The sequence below is a fragment of the Vidua chalybeata genome, chromosome 12 (assembly GCF_026979565.1).
Source record: "Vidua chalybeata isolate OUT-0048 chromosome 12, bVidCha1 merged haplotype, whole genome shotgun sequence".
Lineage (NCBI taxonomy): Eukaryota > Metazoa > Chordata > Aves > Passeriformes > Viduidae > Vidua > Vidua chalybeata.
The window spans coordinates 12,458,753-12,472,845 of record NC_071541.1 but is presented as its reverse complement, the minus strand read 5'-3'; the positions used below and the strand labels follow the sequence as shown (position 1 = coordinate 12,472,845).

Here is a 14,093-nt window from a genome sequence, read left to right as displayed (position 1 = left end):
GGCAGCTCTGCAGGCAACGGATCAATCAGCTTTCTTTTCTCTTTGACATGTCAGTGACAGCACCTGCTGAGGGCCGCCGTGGCCGCCGAGTAATTAACAGGCGTGTCTCCAGCGTGTCCTATGCACCGCTGAGCACGGCACAGGAGGGACATGGAAACACCCCTCTGGCTGATGGCTGGACAGCTTCACCCTCACAGGCAACTGGGATAATAAAAAAAAGCATCCAAATCTCTTAAACCCTCTTTTACTGCCTTAGCCAAAGCCCAAGCTCTTTAATAATATAAGAGCTTTCAAATATTCTTTTAGCACAGTCCAACAGCTATTTATATTTCATTATGAAACATTTTGTAGAGTTAAAAGGGCTAAATAGCTACTTTATTTAACAATGAAGAAAAAAAGAAAAAGAAAGTACCATGCATGTACCTCCCCCAAAACTCCTGACCTCTTTTAATTTAATTATTCACACTAGACTTTTGGTTGACTGCTACTAGAAGAGTCAGCAGCAGTAGGTGTAGATGAGCTGCTATCTGAATCACTACATGCCTTTTTTCTCCTTGCAAACATTAAAACCAAGATAATACATCTATACATACTTAAAAGAAAATGTATGACTCCTTAGATGCACTGTTTCCTTAAGGCCCATTAACAACATTTGTTTATCTATTAAAAGCAAACTGCTAGAAATTAAAGTGTGCTTTGATCATTGGAGTAATTTTCTAGACAAAAGATGAACAAACATATAACTCAGACAAAATTATAACACACAAAATTATCATGGTAATGACTTGAGATACAGCAACCTTCAGTTATCATAAACCATGAGTAGCGAAGTGAATGTTTGATACAAACTGAGATAGGAATGGGGTTCTGCAGTGTGCAGCCTCAGGCAGGGCTCTGTGGGAAGGTTCTCGCTGTTTCCAGCTGCTTCAGGTATTTTGCAGTGATACCATGCAAGACTCACTGATTTTTCAAGTAGTTACCTCCTAAATTCTGTAGGAGATCACTCTTGACAAAAAGACATGACAAAGACTGAACTTAATCAAGTTCAACTCAGCATAATGAGTCTCAGTGGAATTTCATTTGCTGTTTCCATTTAAGAACTGAAATGGCCTGGCCAAAAGTTTTGATCACTTGGTTTAAGGAAAGATTTCATGTCACTGCCTCTTATAAGCCTTCCCTTGTTTATATTCTTGCAAACCAAAATTTTTAGCTATTATCATCATGCATGTCCTTCTAGTTTTTGTTGGCCCCTTTTATAAATTTCCATGTGAATAAGAAGTGTATCTATGTGAAATAATAAGAATAAAGTACTTAGTAAGAGTGATACATTTTATTAAACAGCAAATTAATTCCACTAGATGCTTAACAAATAATCTTTTGTCAGGAGAAAGTAAGAGAATAGACACGTGATCCCTGATAAAAAAAGTACAGAAGAAAGGATTCTTACCTACTGGAGATATTCCCAATAAAGAGTGATTCAGAAAAATTTTTCACTTAGCCATTTTAAATACATTTTCGTTTTGACAAAATGTGATTATCTCCTTCAGCTGAGAAAGCAAAATATTTCTGCGTGTATTGTAACATTTAGAAACATCTGAGTTTCTTCTTCAAGAAGAATCAATGCAGAGACTTCAGAGTTGGGAACCAACTAACTGAGAGTATTTTGCTACAATTTGCAATAAAACCCCATAAAACTAGGGCCCTGCATATGGATTGTGCCCGTACAAATCTCCAGGAACTCTGCCTTGTTTTGCAGAAATTCAGCCATCTGTTAATATCTGGAACGGTTTGGACAAGAGACACTGCTAGAAAAAGCATGACTTTGATGTCAGTTGCTGGAATAAAAATGAGAAAAGGCCTAGGTGGGACAGCTGGGTTCTAAAGATCCACAACTGCCCAGTGTTTGAGCCTGCCTTGCTTTCTTCCATGCTCTATCTTGCTCCTACAGCTGCGATCTCCACGGCGCTGTCCTGCGCCTCTCAGCAGGATGGTTTCTATCAGGTAGCAGCAAATGTTGTGTTGGCTGCTGGCTGGCCAGGTTCCATCAGCTTCAGCAGGGAGTGACTGTGCAGACTGCTCACATCCACAGAGAAACACCAAAGAACTGCATAAACATCATCTGCTCATCTCATCTTCCCCTCCATCCCCCGCCTCAAGATTTAAAGCAGTATTTTATTTGAATTTGAATATTATATTTGGTCTAATAAATACATTCAGTTAAATATACACACAGAAAAAAAAGTCATAGTTATTTTTAAAGTATCTTTTCCAGTTTTCAAACAGGCACAAAAACCATCAAACATTTCAAAAATTCAATATTCATATTGACTGTTAAATTGATATATTAATAGAAAAGCAAATAAGAGCTGGTCACATGATGACTATTTTCTGCTAAAATTATAAAGCAGTGAATATGCCAGGTATTTCAGCTTGGCTGATTTAATTTGAAATGAAAAAACACTGCATGTAAAATTAGCTATATATTAGCATAACATGTATTAATGGTATGCATATTACATTATACTTATGTATATATACCAAATATATGTATTATCAACATACTATACAATGTACATTGTATTTATAAATAGATAGGATATATAGCACATAATAAACAATAGATTTTAAATCATTGTATAAAACATTAACATTCATATTTATTACATAATCTAAATTGAATAGTACATTCCGTATATGCTCACTACATATATTACATTAATGTAAATGTTATGTTGGTAAGACACTCATTTGTATACTGGATACATGTATCCTTTTTTTTTTTATGTAAACCAGAAATAGGAGCAGGGAAGGATCTGAAAGAAAATGGAATAAATTGAGAACCTACCTGACAAGAGAGGATTAAACTGGTAGTTGCCTATTCTGTCAAAATTAATGCTGAAAGATAATGCAATTGTTTTTTACATAACCAGTCAGAGAGTTGAAAGATCACAAACAGAAAATATGTCTGAAACTAAAGAACAAAAATAGCATTAAAAAAAAAAAGTGTAACCCCTTCACTAAATCTGGGGGGATAATTAGAACCAATTTTTTTAACACTGGAGAAAACTTCTCTGAAACAGTTCATTACTTTTTGACAGCTCAGTTCAGAATGTTTTAGAAGCTACGTCTGAGGCAAGTTTGTTTTGCAAAAGATACATAACGATATAAGTAACAGTTCAAACTTTGCTTTCTATTTCCACACTGCTCTATACAGCAGAAAATGCCTTCTTAGACTGTCATATTTTAAATGTGGTATGGCAATTATATATGGAATTTGTTGTATTTCTGAAAATCAGTACAAAACTGATTGGATAAATTGTTGATGGAATGAGCTTCAGGGATGAGAACTCAATAGAAAACTGCATCTCCAAGTTTCTCCTTACCTGTTTATTCTGATTTCACTATCAGTTTGCATCTTAATTTTTACACTAGAAATAGAACTTTTGCTATACAGCATGCCTCAGTCATTTCAAATGTAACAACTTCTCTGGAATCAGCATCACCCACTAAGCAACTGGTTCATACCTCTGCACTGAAAACTCAGTCTGATATATTAACTATTTTGGAAGCCTTTAGGAATGCCTACATCATTGCTCAGTAGGCAGAAATCTGGCACTGAGCTGCCTATAATGCTGCTCGATGTTTTTCTTTCTGAGTCACTTAGCTCAGAATTCAAGATAGGCTTCCTTCAGCAAAAGATCTCATTTTTCATCAAGTCATTAAGACTTTGACACACTCAAGCCAAAATCCAGATGTTTTTCAGGTATGCACATGAACTATCTCAGCTGCATTTCATCCGCCTGAAACAGACACCAGCTGTTTAGGGGACAAATGTGACAGTGACAGTCCCCTGAAGAGCTCCCTTTCCCTTATCCAAGATGGCCATGGAGCAGGCTCTTTCTGCCCTCAGCTGTGATGGCTATCATAACATTCTCATGGACTTCCTGCCCAGAAAAAGGAGGGACACCGTTGGCTCCTGCTGCCCTTACCTAACATGGCTGCGAGGCGCTCTGCCCGCTTCAGCTGTGTGACAGCGTTCGCAGAAACCAAGCAGGAGCTGACACTTCCTCCCTCCTCCTCCCCTTTCTCCTCCTCCTCTGAGCACAGCACAGCCAAGCACTTCACACAGAACTCCTCATCCACCTGTTGCTTTCCACAGTTCTGGGATGGACACTTTCTGGTAAGCAGCAGACACATCATAAAATACTCATACAATAGTTGTATCCTTATTTCAGAATGCAACTGCTTTCTGTATTTTCATCTTAGCCTTTGACTCTGCCCCTGATAACTTCTGAACTCATCAGGCAATTTGAGATAGGAGCTGAAAAGCCTGAGGGATAACTACACCCACGCAGATCCACTGAGAGCTGGCACTCATGCAGAGAAGGAAGGGTCAGATTAATGTCCTCGCTGAGCAGTGGGTGCAGCTCAGCTGTTACATGAGCCATTGGCAGTGCCAAAGAGAACTAGAAAGGCACATACCATTGCCATCTGGTATTCTCATACCACTGCGTGAGCCTGTCAGAGTGGGATTTCTCCAGGGGATGAAGAAGGGGTCAGGAAAACATAATATGCCAGTGGCTTACAGTTTAAATGACACAGTTATATTATATTATTATCATGTTTTTATAAATACTTAGAACATCAGAGAAAGGTACCCACTGCTCAGTTTATTATTTTACTTGATTCTTTTAGGCCCTATAGATGGTAATGGATTTTTTTAATCTCTTAATTTTACTTTCAGTCTCCTTTCTCCACTAAACATCCACACAAAAACATAAAAAATGCTCCCGGAAACATTCTTTTCATTCCAACACCTGCAGTACCCTTTGTCCCCACTTTTTACACTTTGCAATTCCAAAGTGCTCTCAATTATTTCTACTTTTGCAACTCATTCCCTCAAATGTAACTCCTAATGGACCTAAATTTATTCTTATTTTCTCCATCTTCTTTTTATACCTTTCCTTCTCCCTTTGATTAGTTATGGCACCTTGTGTGCTGTAAGCAACAGCCACACTGAATTTCCACTTATTAAAAAAATTAGTAAAAGCAAATTATGATTACATTTATCAGAGTAGTACAATCTCATAAGCTGATGAAAGCCATGAAGTGACGTGCCAGATTTTTTTTCCCTGTCAGGAGAATTAAAACTACAGATAAACAGTTCTAAACATTCCACCTTTCAGTTGTTTGTTTTTGTCTTCACAAAATCAGACTTGTCTTTAATCTTGGATTTCATTTTTCTGTTTCAAACACAGATCTACAGCCTAGTTTTGCTGTTGTTTTCTCAGTGGATTGTTGGGAAAAAAACTAGTCTGTTATGAATCAACCTTCCTTCCCCAAATCACAGTGCAGTCAAAAAGAAAAGGAAAAAAAATGAAGACAGCCCTGAGATTTTACTGTGCTACAACTAAGAACGCACCAAACATGCTTTGTCTCATACACTGCTCTGCCTTACCTTGATCCCTGCTTTTCCCCTCATCCACTGCTGAAGTGCCTGGCCCAGCTCCACTCCTGCCCTCCACGGCTGCCAGCTCTTTCTGCCATCTCCCATATCCCTAATCCTAACACCCTGTCACAGGGTAATTATAGTGCTGGCATGACCCCAACAACTATCTTACATCAACAATTCCCTCTTGTTTGCTTTACAGAGAATGACGGAATTAAAAATGTATTTGGACTGGAGAGACTCGTTCAGCACCGGATGCCCTTGACAAGTGACCTTTCCTTGGCTTCTAGAAAACAGGCATAAATATGACCTTGGATGATGCTCCATGGTGTACTGAAGGAAGACACGGCACCAGTGACCCCACCTCCGTCCTGTCCCTGCAGCCACTGCTCCAAGAGTCCCCCTGCTCCAGCTGCCAACCTGCAACAAGGCACGGCAAACACGGCCAGCGCTCCTCCGGCGCCAGGACACACCAAACCACACCGCGGCTCCCTGGGCTTTTCATCGGGCACCATAAAACGACCAGACGCGCACAGGGAAGGCAGGAGGATGTTCAGGAGACTCTTGCAGTTTCTCACGCAAGCTCTGCTGAGAACGTGTCACCCCAGCTCCTCCTCTGAGCTCCGCACTTTCGCAGAATCACGGAATATCCTGAGTTGGAATCAGATCATCCGAGTCCAACTCCTGGCCCTGCACACGGTGCCCCAAGAATCCCACCGTGTGCCTGAGAGCTTTGTCCAAAAGGTTTGTGAACTGGTAGTCTTGGGGCCATGACCACTTCCCTGGGGAGCCTATTCCAGTGCTCGACCACCCTCTGGGTGAAAAGCCTTCTCTTAAAACCCAACCTAAACCTGCCCTGACACAACTTCGGGCCACTTCCTCCCCCTTATTTATAAGGGCTGACGGGCCCTGCTCGCCCCCTCCCTCCCAGAGCTGAGAACAGAGGGAGGGCAAAGCGACGGCACGGGGCCAGGGCTCACTCACCTCAGCGACCTGCCCCGTGCTAGCCCGTCCGAGCCGCGCCCCTCAGGAGGAACACCGACCCCTCTCCCTGACCCCTCTCCCCTCCCCGCGCGCCCGGAGCGGGGCGTGGCCCGCCCGTGCCGCAGCCTCACCGCGCGCAAGGCGCATGCGCGGGGCCCGCCGGTGCGCACGCTGCCCGCCCCCGGCCCCGCCCCGCCCCGGCCCCGCCGCCGCGGCCACACCGGGAAGGGCTCCAGGCGCTATGGCGGCGGCTGCGCGCAAGGTAAGGGGGGAGCGGGGCGCGTCCCGTGCCGCCCGCCGGGCCGAGGAGACGCGGGGGGACGCGCCGAGGGACGCGCCTGACCCGGTTTGTTTTGGGCCCCGCAGGTTGGAGGAAACTTCCCGTGGCCGGTGGCCTCCTGAGCGGCAGAGCGACCGAGCGGGAACGGCCGGGCCCGGCCGCCAGGCCTCTCCCGCCGCCGGGGCAGCGGAGCCGCACTGGGCGGGCGGAGAGCGCGGGGGTGCGCAGCGGGCCCGCCTCATGCGCAGTCACCTGCGGAGGGGCTGAGCGGAGCCGCCGCCGCCGCCGCGCCCCGCGCCGGGGGCTCCTGGCGGGCACTTCCCGGGGCAGCCCCCGTTGCCCGCCCCTGCGGAGCCGCCGCCGAGGGACGCACACCGACCCCGCCGCCAGCCGGAGCCACCGCCGGGGAGCGACCTGTCAGGGCACCTCGCAGGCCGGCCCCAAGAACCCTTCCCACGCGTTGGTTTGTCCCCGGGAGAAGGCGAGTTGGGAGCCTCTCCATGCCTTATCAAGTTCCTTATCTGAGCGGCTCCCAGAAGCTGTAGACCAGTTCAGCTTTATCTGGTGTAAGGGTGAAAAACAGTGTAGCTCTCGCACTCCATCCTATATCGAGGACCACCTATTCTGCTGGGGTTTAACACACGAAGATGGTGAAATGCGGATTGCTGGGTGAACCATTAGGTCCCTGTTGTGGAACGCGGGCTTTGTATTCACCTTCCAGTTCCTGATCTGTGTCGCGTGTGAGAGGACGCTAATCTTTCTCCTTCATCCCCCTTCCCTAAACCTTTCCTTGCTTCAATGTTGCATTGGTCAGACTTTTGGTCAGTGTTGTTTACGGAAGGGGGGGGGGAAGAAGGCAGTTGAGGTTACAAACAAAAGTACTTGTATGACTCATCTACTTGGATTTAAGACATTGTATCCTTCTTTCACGGGGCCTTTGCTTCTCTCTGAAGGAATCAGATGCTTTTTCCTATTCTTCCAGAGGAGGATGGATTGAAAGTTGTACGTTTTAGACTTTTTTTGGGCCACTGCTGATATTATTAAAAGACATAATGGGACTTTTTCACTGGATTATTGCCAGAATTAGTTTACACACTGAAACAATGAGTTGTTAGGCCTCTCATATGATAATATTTGTCCTGCTTTAATATAAAGTTGCTGTGGAGGTGTTTTTAAAATTGTGGAGGACGGTCTGCATCAGAAGAGGCTCTCTTCATCTCTGGTTGGTGTGGCTACCACAATCTGTCCTCGATGCCTTCAGCCTTGGCCATCTTCACTTGCCGCCCGAACTCCCACCCGTTTCAGGAGCGTCATGTCTACCTGGACGAGCCTGTCAAGATCGGCCGCTCCGTGGCTCGCTGCCGGCCAGCCCAGAACAATGCCACGTTTGACTGCAAGGTGCTGTCCAGGAACCATGCTCTTGTCTGGTTTGATCACAAGACAGGCAAGGTAAGATGTCCATTTAAAAACGCTGAAACCGCCCATTTGTTTTAGCAAGTCCCTGTAGGTCGCAGATCACTCTGGTTTTGCTGTTGTAAATATGGTTGCATGGGGCTGGAGTAAGATTTGTTTTAAAGCAGTAACTTTCCAGGTAAGTTGATAATTTCTTGCTAAGTAGAAACTTTGAATATTGTGAAAAGTATGTGAAACTAACAGTTGAAAATGGTTAGTTGAAAGGCTTTCCTTATTACTGGAAATAGGTGATTTTGAGGTGAGACGTGCAAGTGTGAAAGCACATTGTGTTGATATAGTGGTGCAATAGTAATTTTTTTTCAAATGCAGAGAAACTACTGTTTTGGCAGTGTGTGAAAATTGATTGTGAGGAGCGTTGAAAATGGATTTTAAAAAGATACCATTCTTGTTTGGCACTCTTCCTACTTGTCCTTTTGAAATTTTGTGGAGTATTTTGTTTGGTTCCAATAGGAGGTTTATTACTGGCAACAGGAGTGTAATGGGTGGCATTCGTGATATAGTCTTATTGTTAGTGAAAATGGTTTTAAAATACATCCTGTGTTCTTAACTGTTCCTCTCTAAAGTCTGGCAGTCTTGTTAAGCTAAATTGAGGGGTCCTGTAGTGCATGTTTTGTCCACTAGGGATTGAACTGGGACAAGTAAAGTTGTTTTACTTAATGACTGTCAAGTTAATTTTAAATATCCAGTGAAAAATTAACAAAGGGCAGACTGCAGTTGCTCAGCACTGTATTTTTTTCCCAACTATATTGATGTTATGGTCTAGAACTTAACATGTTGTAAGTCAGCTGTTCTTTAGCTTCACATCAAGTCCTTCTGTGAAATGCTCTGGATTTTAAGAATAATATGGTCTGTAATTCATGCAGATTTTTTCAGTAGTATGACACAGCACGAGGAGCAGTACAACGCAGTCAAAGTTCTTAAACCTTCCATTGTTAACTATCCTATATTATGCAATACTTAGACATGATGGGACAAGACAAGCATTTAATTTCTTAAGGCTGGATTATGGCTTTCAAGTTACCTGCAGGTAATTGTGCAAACTGCTATCTGTATTAAACGTTTCATTAAGCATCTTGCTTTGGCTCTATTGTGTATGTGATGTGCATTCTTGGATTCTAGAAAACTTAAGTGTTTGAAATACTTTCAGTATAGTCTTTAACCTTTCTTGTTTGATTCGACAAAGTAAAATGTTCCAATTTATTGTTCTGTTTTTAAATTAAAAAGTATTATGCATATAGCTTATTGTTTCTTATGACTTACAAAGATTTTAAGACCCCCACGTGCTCTATTATGGTTACAAATATGATCTGTCATTTTCAAGATGGTTAATTTGAGAAAGCAGTGAGTGTTGATCAAGTCTGTTAACTAATAGACAAGCTTCAAAAACCATCAGCTATGAGGATTTTTGTTTGTTTTTAAATTTCAGTTAACTTTGGCTTCTCTAATATAGGTAAAAACTTAATATGCTTGCTCACTTATCTGTTTTAAAATAGCAACTTAGTAGTAGTAATTAAAAGGATTATATTTGATAGTTCTGGAGATAACATCATGTGAAGATTTGATGGAGGTCTGATGAAAATTGCCGAGGTGGGCATCTGTAGCCATAGTAAACAACTAAAGAATTGGTTTGTGATCATGCCCTGGAATCCACTCCTATTGCATGTTAGATGTGGTGTTGTAAAAGGTTTAAAGCACGGGTATAGCAGTGAGGAGAATTTCAGATTCTGCTTGTCTGTTGGCTGTTTGGTCTGGCTTTTGATCTGGTTGAGTATCAGAATGGTAAACTGTGAGACAGTTGGCAGGGTGGGGGAAATGCACCATTAGAGATAATAAGTATCAAGTGCTGTTGTGAAAAGGCAGGTAGAAGATACTGATAAACACAGGCTTGATCTTGAATCACAAGAACTACTTAAAAAAATTCTGTGGTGTTTTGACAATGCAAACAAAAACATGCCAGAACATTTACGTGCAGGAACATCTATTATCATTGTTTACATAACTGCTAATAAGCACATCTCATTTAGGAAATTGTCATTATCCTATCAATGACCTATATTTAAACCTGCACAAATTCTTTGTCAGAGTATTAGTAAACATTTCTTAGAACCTTATATATAGGACATTCATCAATTCAGGATTTTTCAAAAGATAAAAGACCTTCAAATGTTCATTTAGTAATAAGAAAAACCTTCAGATATTTCAAAATAGTTTGTTAATGATCTGGGACTACAGTTTCATAAGTTGTGGACTTTGGCAATACCAATTTCAGGCACTACCAGTCACTCAGTCCAGGCTCTGTTGCCTCTTGCACTGCCTTTCAGTTATACTTTATTACTCTTTTTTTTTTTTTTTTTTTTTTTTTGTTTCCCCATGAGGGCTTGGAGCTTTATTTTGTTTAGTGAATCATGTGAGTGATCCTGTTTACTACATAGTCTGTAAACAATTTTGTCAGTATTATCTGTAAATAGAGGTAGAACGTGAAGAGAGGAAGCATCAGTAAGCTATGCCAAGGAAAGTAGTAGAGAATTTTTTTCCTAAGGCAGAGGAAGGTATAAGCTGAAATATGTTGCATAAGTAGACCAAGCTGAAGATAACATGTTGCTTACAGCTGAAAGATGTGAATGTTTATTTTGTATAAAGGCACTTTAATTATGCATGGAAAAAGTTACTTGCCCAGGGAGATAATGTCTATGTAACACCAGCATTATTAAGGTTGAAAATAGAATGAGTTTTCAAGATCACCAATACATAGCAATTAAAAGAAGGTACTTAAAGTTGGATTTGCTTTTTAAAATATTTTAAATATAATATGTAAGCCTAAATGTGTGTATGATAAAGGTGGAAGGAGATAGTGGTGGGATTATCTGTACTTGGAGTTTTTCTGTGCATAGTAATATTTTTATAGACAACTGGTGCAATGCCTCTTCCTGCCTGTGTTTGTAGATACAGCATAATAACTCCTAGTTAACTAGTGGATTTTTCATGTAGTGATAACATTAGAATATGATAATTAGAATTCGTTTTGGTTTGTGTTTTTTTTTTTTTTTTTTTTTTTTAGTAATTACAAGTTAATGAATCTGGGTTTTTTTAGAGGTGCCTGAAAAAGTGACTCACTGGATACGTAGGAAGTAGATGTTGTGCTGAGCATGGAGTGTTCCAAAAAAGTGTGAATCAAAGCAAAAGAAAAAGTGGGCTATACTTCAGAAAATCTAAATGTGTTTGTTCAGCTCAAATCACTGCATATGGGAAGAAGCTCTTAAAATTGTATAACTGAAATAATCTTAAACTTGGTTTTCTGGGTTTTGTTTTCATTTCTAAAAATAAGCAAGTGGAAGACCTTTGAGAATTTGTATGTGACTTCCAGGCTGAAATGCTTCTGACAGATGTTGTAGAAGCTTTTAGGAGAAACCTGAGGCTTCCAAACAGATATCCAGGCTTTCAAAATCTCAAATTATTCAGTGCCTGACATTGTTGTGAGTTGCTATTATAAGTACCTTTTATAGGGAATTCATTGCCACAGTTTACCAAAGGCTTTGAGAAACTGTGAAAAATATTTTTCTTAGAGCAAAAGCACCCCAAAGAACCAGTCATTTTTAATAACTGAAAAAAAACAGTGTAGGCACAAGTTGATGTGTTAATGGTAGCTAATGCTATTGTTTTCATTTAATTCAAAGTGGATATGAATTGAATTGAGCACATTCATATACTGGTGATGGAAATGCTAAGTAGTATATGGAAGTCCATAGTCCCCGTAACAGTAAATAAAATTCGTTACAGCTGTGCATTATGGCTTCTAGACTTACAATATGTGAGATAAAAATACTACGAAATACTTAAAGAAAACAAACACAAAACAGATTCCTTCTCCCCCCACTAAAACCCTCAAAAAACCAAACCCCAAAAGAACCAACCAAAAATCCAAGAAGGAAAACCCAAACCCAACCAATCATACCAAACCTGAGCAACTGAAAACAACCAGCCCAAAGGCACGGCCAGTTTAACATGATCTGAAGGACACAGTGAGGTTTACTCTGGTTGTGTTTGGGATGACACCAAGCCTGTGAGTGTTGGTGTGGTGGGGGTGAGTTGGTCTGCTCAAGGGCAGGGCTGCCATCCACTGGGACCTGCCCTGCTGAGTGAAGGGGCAGACAGGAGCCTCAGGACAAGCACGAGGCTGCACTTGGAAAGGAAGAACCCCTTGCAGCTTATTAGACCCTGCCTAGCATACTGCACTTAATTTTGGACCACTAATGCAAGAAATACATTGACAAACAGGAGTTGAGATTAGATAGTCTTTTTTTTGCTGTATTGTATTAGGGAGTAAAGTAAATTGATATGGAAGAAAGCAAACAAAATTAGTAAAGAGGAAATATGTTACTCACTTTATATTACATAAAATGTTTTGTGGATATCAAGAGCTTGGCATGATTCAGGAAAGCACAGAACATTTTCTTTGGACATTCTCTTTGTTCAGAAGTATTTTAGTAAATTCGTCTTAAAAAACTAAGTGGGATATGAAAAATGGTATTTGGAATTGTGGCGTTTTGGTGGGAAATTTTTTTTCCTGCTGCTTCCAGTAGAGAATCCTGTGTGATACTCTGGCCTATTTAGTGCTGATCTATGTAAAGTATGTTTAGTTTCCCATGTTTCAGTAGCACTTATTTTGATAGATACCATGTCTGTTATTAGTTTTTTCCTCTATTATATCTTTTCAAATTTGTTAGGATTGTTGTCCAAGAGATGAATAGATGTTTTATTTTTCAGTACTCTTGAGTTGCTGTATGGTTACAGTCTGCAGTGAAGACACTGTCTTTGAAACAGTGAATGTTTGTTCCGGGTGCCTTGGGGGACTGACCTGGGATTTGCTGTAATGCACTGAGGTGAAACTCCAGTGCTTAGGTGCTTCTGGTGAGAGGGTGATGTCAGGCAGCCCTCACATACACCTGTTAATATTTTTATGTAAGTGCCGTTCACCTTGAATGAACCATCCCATTTTATACTGATATGATCATGAGAATAGTATGGTGTTGCTTTCAACCAACTTCAGCCCCATGGTTTTAGGAGCTGGTGTAGGAGTGCAGGCAGCCATTTATAGTAGAGGTAAGTCAGTGCTGACAAGGATTTCCCTGCAGAGATACCATCTAGAGCCACTGCTGCAGAGTTAATACTGTAATTCTTGGAGCTGATCCATTGCAGTCATGCTGCATCTATCCTGAGCCAGGAACACCAACACATTGATTAGGCTTTAAAAACAAACAAAAATCCCTTTTGTATTTGCAATGAATTTTTACAAACCTCAAATGAATCAGGTTGCTTAGCTGGAATCAAGGCCAGTAAATGTGTTTTCCTTAGATTTCTTATGGGATGGTTTGGGTTTGTGCCTGGTCCGAGGCTTATAAATGCAAAACCTTGCTACCCTACATTTTCATTATGTAAGGTTGTTCTTGATTTTTTTTACTTTTTTTATGTGTTAGTTGGGCAATCCAGTGATCATTTGCAGGTGGATTTACATGGCACTGGAGAAATACTTTGATTTGGCTTTACTTCTCATTTTTCATCATAAATGTGACAGCTTCATTTGCTTATTTATCTAATGAAAGTAACTGAATTTATGTATGCTGTGAAGGGCCATGTGGGTGAGGAGTGTCTGTGTCACTGTGCTACTTTGGTTGTGTTGATTTGAGTCTGATCTAGCTAGAATTCTGCAAAATGTGTTGATACATACTCGGCTGTTTTGTTGCATTTTGGGTTTTGTGATTTCTTTTAATAGATAACATAAACACTCAAATGAGTGTTTTTGGAACCAGGACAGTGAAAAGGAAGGAAGAATGCTGTCTCCATCCCTATAGCTAGCAATTTTACCGTCTATTGCTACTAAATTATGTGACTATTTGTTGTCTCTGGATT

General features: G+C 41.2%; 1 protein-coding gene across 17 annotated transcripts in view; it reads left to right on the top strand.

The window, feature by feature from the left end:
• Positions 1-6,628: 6,628 nt before the first annotated feature.
• Positions 6,629-14,093, top strand: part of SLMAP (sarcolemma associated protein) — an 81,814-nt gene continuing 74,349 nt past the window's right edge. For 8 of the 17 annotated variants that reach the window (XM_053953337.1, XM_053953339.1, XM_053953335.1 and 5 more), the window contains exons 1-2: positions 6,630-6,695; positions 6,800-8,162. In XM_053953337.1, the coding sequence (XP_053809312.1) occupies positions 7,965-8,162 (198 nt within the window). In that variant the 5' untranslated portion in view covers positions 6,630-6,695; positions 6,800-7,964. Of the gene's footprint in view, positions 6,696-6,799; positions 8,163-14,093 lie in introns of all 17 variants that reach the window. The other 9 variants (XM_053953332.1, XM_053953331.1, XM_053953333.1 and 6 more) reach the window with 2 other exon arrangements.